This window comes from Salvelinus sp. IW2-2015, linkage group LG31 (genome assembly GCF_002910315.2).
Source record: "Salvelinus sp. IW2-2015 linkage group LG31, ASM291031v2, whole genome shotgun sequence".
Taxonomy (NCBI): Eukaryota; Metazoa; Chordata; class Actinopteri; order Salmoniformes; family Salmonidae; genus Salvelinus; species Salvelinus sp. IW2-2015.
This window is the reverse complement of record NC_036870.1, coordinates 11,963,260-11,972,338: the sequence shown is the minus strand read 5'-3', so window position 1 is coordinate 11,972,338 and position 9,079 is coordinate 11,963,260. Positions and strand designations below refer to the sequence as shown.

The window sequence follows — 9,079 nt, the reverse complement described above, 5'->3', positions numbered from 1 at the left end:
AGACCCTTAATTTTAAGCTTTTATAGGTTATTTATTTATTTTTTTAGCTTACGGCACCGTGGTATTCCCAGGCGTCCTCCCGGTCCCAGTACTTATCCAACTGGTAGTGGTATGGCACAGAAGCATATTTTTTTACCCAGTTTTCTAGTCCCTGAATTAGATTCCTTGGCTCATCATCTGCAACGGTCAGGTCAGGGCAAGCTCCTCAGTTCATTCAACGGACATGACCCGCCCTTGATCATTACGCATCCATGAGTTTCGTCGCCTAAGATACTGCCCTGAGAGGACCGTTCAGCCCGATCTGCTGGCCTCGGTCGGATGCCAGGAATTGAGTAGGGATCTGGGGTGCTCTGGGACACTAGGTGAAGATCTACAACACCCAGTTCCGAACTTTCCTTCCTGACGACTCGTGGTCAGTGGTTCAGCCCGTTGTGGTCGCGCGCAGGTTTGAAGCGCAGTTTTACTTCACCCCATGCGCGCCTACCTGTCACAATAGGAGATTCCTAGTAGATTGGGGGCATAAACACAATGAGCAATAGGAGAGGAGCACCCCCTTTTGTTGCAAAAAAATTACCCTCCACCTGTACCGCAGAAACTGGAACATTCAAAACAAAAAAAAAAGTGAAAGCTTCGCACGAGGAAAAGAAATTCCAAATGTGATATGCGCGGCGGGGTTCTTAAGAGATGGGTGCCTCCTACATGTCTTCCCGGTTCCAAGCCAGCTGGTTTGTGACGTACTGCTGGGGTAAGTCATAACGCCACCCAGGCTGTCAGTTGCAATGGTGTTGATTTAATAATCGCTCGAATCTCACGTACATAGAGCGGATGTCATGGTGTGCTCCCTTTGGTTTGGAACCCTCAACCTGGCGCCACCTGTCTTTAGTGTGCGCAGGCAACAGATAAATTATACTCGTCATGATCTATTTCGACAACACACATAAACCTCTGGTCGTCTATGTTCCATCAAGTCTGGGCTGCCGAAACCTTAACATAGGATCAATCATGGTAATATCTTTGATGCCCCTAAAAAGTTTCAAGTGTGAAGTGGATTTACAAAGGAGTGGATTTACAAAGGAGTGATTTACAAAGGATTTAAATGGACACGTAAAGTCTGATTTCCTGATTCATCAATAACTCAAGCATCTCTTAACCAATCCCTTAGCTCAAACTAAGTTAAGAGATGTATGGTTAATAGAATACGTTTTTCAAAAGTTTTCCAAAATTTCCAAGATGGAGGAATATTTATCCTGACGGACCTTATGGTGTCCTTGAGACGATTTATATTCAGCATGAGGAAAGAGACCTTGTACACAGTTTCAGGTTTCTTAGTCCATATGGCGTAACGAGTTTGGCTCCGAGTTGCCGCACAGATTATATATGACATGATGACAAAATGAACTATAAGAGGTGTGTCACAAAGTCAGAGCACCTAACTATAAGGAGGGTACGGTAGCAACAATCGAAACTCTGAGAATTAATTTCGAAGAACGGTCGAATTCGTGAAGGGCTAGCGAATCTCTTCAATTTCGTAGTCTGTCCGTACATCACCTAGCTCTCTCGCATTAATGGAACAAGAACATACGCAGCTGCGATACCAGATACTACTCAAAATAGTGGGTCAGACATCGCGCATAGTCGAAAAGTACTCTAAACAAATTTTGACGACTAACCGCGCCACAGTGGCAGTTGAGCTTAGACACCGTATATCCACCACTAAGATAAGGTATTGTATATCCAGTCAAATCTGTTGTTCCATACATATCGGTCATTTCATCCCCAATTATGCTCGACGCTTCACTGATCTTGGCGCTAGCTCATTTCACAATTAGAGGGCGGCCCAGCCACGATGGCAACCATACAAGATTTGGCAGCTCCCTCATCCATTCCGCAGTCGCCGTTTAGAAAATCGGATTTTTGCGGTCGCGTGCCCGGGGACCTGTTTGAAAGACCGGGGCGGGACTCACGCGTAGGCACTAAGGCTGTAACAGTTCATACTCGGACATTACCCATGCTCGAATATAATGTTAGCCTTATCCCTTAGGGATCTCTTTTTAAGGAAGTTAGCCTGTCACAGAGCTTCTTGTCTCAATCTGAGATTGTTAGAGTAGTTCATAGTGAACAGGACGTGATTCTTGGATCAGATCTCGCAAGAATGTGATGTTGTTGATATGGAGCCATTAGGTGAAATAGTATGAAATAGATCTTGTGTATGTGGCGAAAATAATATAGCAGTGGCCTGCAGCTGCTTATTTAATGTAACAGACAGCGCTACTACAGCTTAACGAGGTATTATAGTGTGGGCAAATACTGATGGCCATGCAGAGCCATCCTCAAAAAGACGAGAGTATGGTGACTGTGGTACGGAGCCAAGCAAGAGCTAATGTACTATGGAGGCATCGAATCTTATGAGCATATCAAGAGCCTGTTAACGAAATGCAAGATTAGTCAGCCGTCTGAGAGTTGGCAGCCATACTTCTTGTGTAAGAAGAGAGATAGATCGTTGTAGAGATGGCCTCTCTCGGTTAAGATGTCTAGAACTAAATCTAGCGTCATGGGGGAACCGAGAGACCGTGGTTACTAAATCTAGCAAAAAAAACACAGCGGTGATCTGCTGGGAATCGTAACAAACGCTCAATAGATGCTACACTAGATTCTGCATGAGGTCAGATTTGACTAATACATGACGTGGTAAAACCAGGCTGTCTCCTAGTGTTACATCCCTCGAATTTCAACTGATGCCTCTTTACAAAAATCGCTACACACAGAACAATCCACTGGTACAATACTACAAACAACAGCTCCCCATGCCTAAAAATCTACACACAATCGTCCTGCTAATTCTACCAATCATACGTCCTCGATATAAGCGTGAGTCTCATAACCAACACGATTATTTGTAGCATCTAGCTCGCAGCAACGCTTGTGAATCTTATGCACAATCAAGAGTACTTACTAATACTAGGAAGACGCAAAGCGAGTTGGATTGATAGTCTAACACGAGATACGCGTATAATCTGTGCCTCTGTAAGCTGAGATAGATCACGCTGTCCTGTTGTAATTTAACTACACTCACGAAGCACTACGGTGACCTGTGAGCATTCATACTATGTATCGATACACGCTGTGTCACTCTCTAGTATAGACTCAGCTGCTATGTATCGTATTATCCTCTGGTAAAGCTACATAAAGAGTGCAATCACTCCCTGATACTCGACTGCTAGAAATATGTTACAACAAACCGTGCACTGTGGCTACTCCTACAAGACATACGAGCTTGTCAATAGCCTCTCCACACAACCTCAACCGTGTCTTTGTTAATGAATCTACAACAACGTTCTTGTTACACTCTCTAATTCGAACAACCGATCGTTGTTAATAGGTCAAGCGCCAGATACGCACTACAGTGCTGGTCTCTATGTCTGAAATCTCTATGGTTCAGTTCATTTCCAATACGTAAGCTATGTGTTAGAATGGACCGAGATCTTATAACGCTCCTTATGTATAACTGGATCTACCACTGACGAGATATGGGTTCTTGTTGAGTAAAGATCTTTCCGGTACCTTACGCAGCAAGAACAAGCCTCATGGATATAGAACTACAACAGTACGCGGTCATCGTCAGAAGACCTAAATCTAGCAAGTATTGCTCGACTCGTATTCTCTCGTAATACACACTTCTAGACACACACATGAGCCGAGGACAGTCAATCCAACGAATCGCAACACGAGACTCTCGTGTATTCTACAACAGAACATTCTTATAAGTGATGTCTGATCCAACACAAAGTCTTGTAATCTACAACAACGCTTCTGCTACGCGCTTAGCAAGTAAACACGTCCGTAGTAAGAAGTCTCCAGCTTGGTCAAACAAGGCATCCCTGTATATCGTATGTGGCATAGGCAAGTTCATACAGAACAGTCTGTTCGTATCTATGCTCACTAGTATGTGGATGTAGAATATCTGTACACACACACATGCGCTGATATAATGTTTCTAGCAATGCAATGTTAGTATGAAACAGGTGGTTGAACTAAACAATATCGTACTCTCTCGCCGTAGAGAGGAGAGAGATTACTGAACATCAAGAATGATAGAATGTGATCATGAGACAAAACAATAGGGGAGGCATAAACGCAATCGTATCTGAAAGAGTAAACGCAGCACTCACCTCGTCATCTATGATAGAAATGCAACAGACGTTTCTGGTCGAGGGATATCAGAGAGCTCGGAACTATAGAAGTCGTAGTAGACATATCATAATGAGGTACGGTGTAATCCTATTTTCTCTGTATAGTATCTGATTCACGCTATCTCACTACCGAAAGCGTACTCTCTGTACACACTATGCAAGCAAACAGAGTTGTATACTCAATACAACTCAATTTCTGTAAAATACAAAGCGAGCAGTCTTTGAGATCACCCATGCTTACAATTCACCGTTAGTTGTACATCAAATCCAACAACCGCTGTAGAACACGGCCATCACAAGACATCACCGAGAAGAGAGTCTATGAAATCTACAAAATCACTCTTGATAAGAACCGAAGAGATGTCTGGTGTTTTCTACATATCTGAGAGAGATCGCTTGTTACAATCTACAACAACGTCCTGTATATCTAACAACCAAACGTCCTCGTAATTCAACACCGTCCTGTACACTCGCAATCAAACAGACCTGTTTTTCAACACACAACATCCAGTGGCTAAGGATCCTACAACAACTCTGTCCCTAGTACGCTTTACAGACCCTCTAACTAAGTAAAATAGAAACGGAATCACACGTCTCTGTTGAGCTAGTTATCTGTACGGTGAGGCCTTCTCACACAAATTACCTTGGGCTGTTTGTTCACAGGGGACACCTAGGCTTTGGCCTATATAACTGTTAATGAGAGTACCTTCCGCCTTCTTCCTGCCCTTTCACAAATTTGTCTCACAATGAGCACTCTTAACGTTAGCCATGTGTATACTGACGGAGATGATTCCAGTGTATCACTTTGTTCTGATCTCGAGCGAGTGGGTACATATGCGCCTATTGGATTTCAGTGTTTAGAGACAAAAGACAGATAGGAGGGTCTGCGGCTGACAGTCGTCTATATGACCAATACAGGAGAAGTCGTTTCCTCAGATGACAATGGTGTGAATGACGCTTGTGTCAGAGAATCTCTGCTTCCTACATACTCCTCGCTCACATATTTGGAGCTGATCAGTGAAACCGAGATGTGAATTGTGGCTCAAACACACCACCTCTATAGCTTGTGAGTCGTGGAGTAAAGGTGAAGATTGAGAGATAACTTCCTTCGCTCTGGTTTGGTTTGTTACTCCATTGCCTCTGCTTATGGAATTGACTCCTTGAATAGTAACGACGCTAAGGCACAAGAGCAGGGTGCATCATCTTCTCTTAATCTCCCTTTATGAAAACTTAGGATAGAGCTAGCCATGATCCGCTAGATACACTGAGCTGCTGGACAATGGGTGCTCAACTAGCAAAAAAAGTTGAATGTTACATACATCACCCCTATGATATCGATAATAATCTTTCCACGATTTCTCTCCTCGTATGTGGACATGTAGATGTAACAGCTGAGAATCTGATAAAATGGAATATGACACCTGTCACATGATTGTGAACCTGCATTGTGTTCTGATTAAAGAAGAGCAGAATAGAACATTCCTGACAATGCGCTCTATTTATGTCGCTCCTAGACATGGGTGCGCCATTGTTGGTTTTGGTATTCTGCGCTAGCTACGAATTAACCATTAAGCCTTTTACCAAACATGAAGAGCAAATGTAATGTAGCTGCAATGCGGAGAAAATTCTGATTGTATCAACACTGAGATATTATGGAAACCTAAGTTGTACCCCCCGCGTGTAGTATGTATGACAAGCAACTTCATTCAACAAAAATTGTTATTTACAGTGTGAAGTGTGCCATTTAAAAAATTTGCAATGAAAACATTATGTCGTCAAGGTCAGTATTCAGAGTTGATGGGACCTCATCGCTGCACTGGCGCTACGAGTGTGAGTATGTAGAATTTAGCCAAAGTGGTTTAAGCTAATTGAATTTTTTTAATGAATCCTTGCACCTTACTTTGGCATCATCTCTGTTCACTCCATAATCCCACATATCACAGATATATGTGAATTTGTTAACGTCCAAAGTTACCAGCAAAGTAGGAATAATTACATACAAACCACAGCTATGATTTACAAGATTACGCCACAAGAGAGGGTAGTGGGTTTCTTGACTCACACAACGGCACGTTCTTATGCACTAGATATAGTAGCAATTGCCACTCAATTAGAGCCTGTGGAAACGTAATAATGCTTCAAAAATTATAGCATCTGTTTTGGGAACTTGGGTGGCTCCAAATCTAGAATTACCTGGTAACACATTCCCAGAGCTCTACTACAAATCATACAGGCGTCCTTCTCTAACTCAGTTCGGAGAGAGGATACGGAAACATAGCCTCAAGGGTGGGGGGAAAGCTGTGCTTTCTTTCTTAGGCTATGCTAATAGAAATATAAGTTTATCCAATGTAAAGTGAGGCCAGAATAATAGTGAACACTTTCAAACAACAGTTCCGAGAGTTGTCACGATTCTGTACCAATTACCTGCTTGTGATAGGAGAAAACTGAGGATGGATCAAACAACATTGTATTGGAGTAACTAATCACAAAGGCATACGCCGTAAAATCAACAGAGTGAAGCAAGAGTGAAGAAAAGAGTAAAGCCTGTACGAGAATAGATCATAATAAATTTTCCTTTATCACAAAGGCATAATGTACAGAAGCCTGGCCTAGGTTTCTGTCAGAACATGGCAATACATCTTAAAATTAATTAACTCGCAAAAAAATGTGGCAAAAGCAATTATCAGTTGTTCAACACAGTAAAATCAGTTACTATATATGGCTACCTGACACATTTCACAAAGTGTTACACGTTAAAAATAAAATGCATTGGAGGTAAATATTTTTTCACCTTTTTAATAAATCAGCACAAATATAACTACTATAACTTGAGCTGAGTATCTGCCTTTATTCAGCATGAGGAAAGACACCTACATACAACATTTCAAGTTTCTAGGTCAATATGGGTGTTTGGCCTCCCGAGTGGCGCAGCGGTCTAAGGCACTGCATCTCATTTCAAGAGCCATCACTACAGTCCCTGGTTGTATCCCATCCGGCCATGATTGGGAGTCCCATAGGGCGGCACACAATTGGCCCAGCGTCGTCCGGGTTTGGCCGGGGCAGGCAGTCATTGTAAATTAGAATTTGTTCTGAACTGACTTGCCTAGTTAAGAATAAAAAATAAAAATAAAAATAATAAGTGCGCCTGCTTATTACAGCGCCACCTATAAGCCTATCGGTYGGTGGCATTCTTTTTGACCAAGTCTTGGGCTCTAGTGTATGTGTGCCAAATTAGACAAAAGTTACCAATCTATGCTTGAGTTATTTGAACATGTCCAGGATTTTTTTTAAATCTAAGAATAACAATAGGTTTCACATATTCGCTGTGAACCTCTAATTAAAATGAGACGCAGGAGTTGATGAGTGTTTGTGCTGTATGTAACATGAGACTATGGCAATGTGTATGGTATAATCTGTATGTTATGTGTTATGTTATTGCGTTTTTCTGACTGGTTGTCATTCATCTATCCTGACAGAGTGTGAAGATCCTGACCTACAAAGAGCCACAGAACCCGGAGTACAAGGAGTTTGTTTCCAACCTGAAGACGGACGCCATGAACATGTTCAACTTCACCGTAGAAGACTCGCTGGTAAGTGAGGATGGCCAATTGGTTGCTTGCTTGTTGGTTGATTGACAAATTGATTGACAGGCAGGGTGATACCAGAATAGAAAGAAGGTAGAAATAAGACAGTAAAAGTAAAACTGCATATGATGTTGGCAGGAGAGTGGTAGAGACAAAGAGGGTGTCTTTCTTATTCATAGGATGGACACTCAAGAACATCCAACTTTGGAAAGGATTGTACCTCCTTCAGACCCACAAACAGAATTAAATAGACAAAAAAAGTTGTTTTATTAGATGTACAAACACCGATAAATTCACAGGCAGACTCATAGACCAACAGAAATGGAATCGCCTCTTGCGGCTTATCTGCTGGCTCACAGTTACCGATGTGGGCCCAAACTGTACCGCCTCTATCTGCCTTCACAATGCATGACCTTTCAAGAGCTTGTAGAATTTTCATAATTTCTCTTCAGTCCTAATGGATCTCATGTTAAAAAAAACAAAGGCTGGGTTCAGTCTTTGCCAATAGGGATGTTCTACAATGTGATGTGTGTCAGGTTGTTTACACTGTATTGGAGTCAACAGAGTGATGGCCAACACACCTCCTGAGCTGATTAAAGGTGAAGATTGAAATCGTTTTTACCCTTCTATGCTTTGAATCAGAACTCTTGAAAGGTGSTCTCTAGAACTAGGTAGAACCCTCTGTGGAAAGGGTTCTACCAAAAATAGTTATTCTACCTAGAACCAAAAAGGATTCTCCTATGMGGACAGACGAATAACCCATTTGGAACCCATTTTTGTAAGAATGTAGAGAATGAACATTCTGGCGTTTTGCCTTCTGGCTCAGTTTGGATTTGCTAGCATAGAATTACCTTAACACCTGCCTGCTTAACCCGGAAGACAGCCGCACCAATGTGTCGAAGGAAACACCGTTCAACTGACAACCGAAGTCAGCGGAGTCACTAGAGTGCAATGAGGGGCAATTGTGCACCGCCCTATGGGACTTCCGGTCACGGCCGGATTGGGATTGAACCTGGGTCTGTAGTGACGCCTCAAGCAGTGCGATGCAGTGCCTTAGATAGCTGCGCCACTCGGGCGGCCGAGCATTTATATACCTTGACATGGTTTCACACAATGAATGTCTCACACAATTTGTGTAATCGACCAAACATTCCAATTTGTGTATTCAGGTGAAACTTGTCTACCGCATAAATGCAATGTGTCTAAAGATGCATGGAACTGCTTTCACGGGCTGACAAATCCACATAGATGTTTTGCCTGAACTTTAGCCCCTGTCTTATAGTGTAAATAAGCAGGGCTGCCCCA

The 9,079-nt window shown here is 42.5% G+C and overlaps 1 protein-coding gene across 1 annotated transcript in view; it reads left to right on the top strand.

Annotated features, from left to right (window-relative positions):
- The window catches only part of LOC111955494 (atrial natriuretic peptide receptor 1-like), a 135,891-nt gene that overhangs the window by 54,485 nt on the left and 72,327 nt on the right, over window positions 1-9,079 (top strand). Inside the window, exon 4 of the mRNA XM_070436256.1 lies at window positions 7,667-7,780. Within this exon, the coding sequence (XP_070292357.1) occupies window positions 7,667-7,780 (114 nt within the window). The remainder of the gene's footprint in view (window positions 1-7,666; window positions 7,781-9,079) is intronic.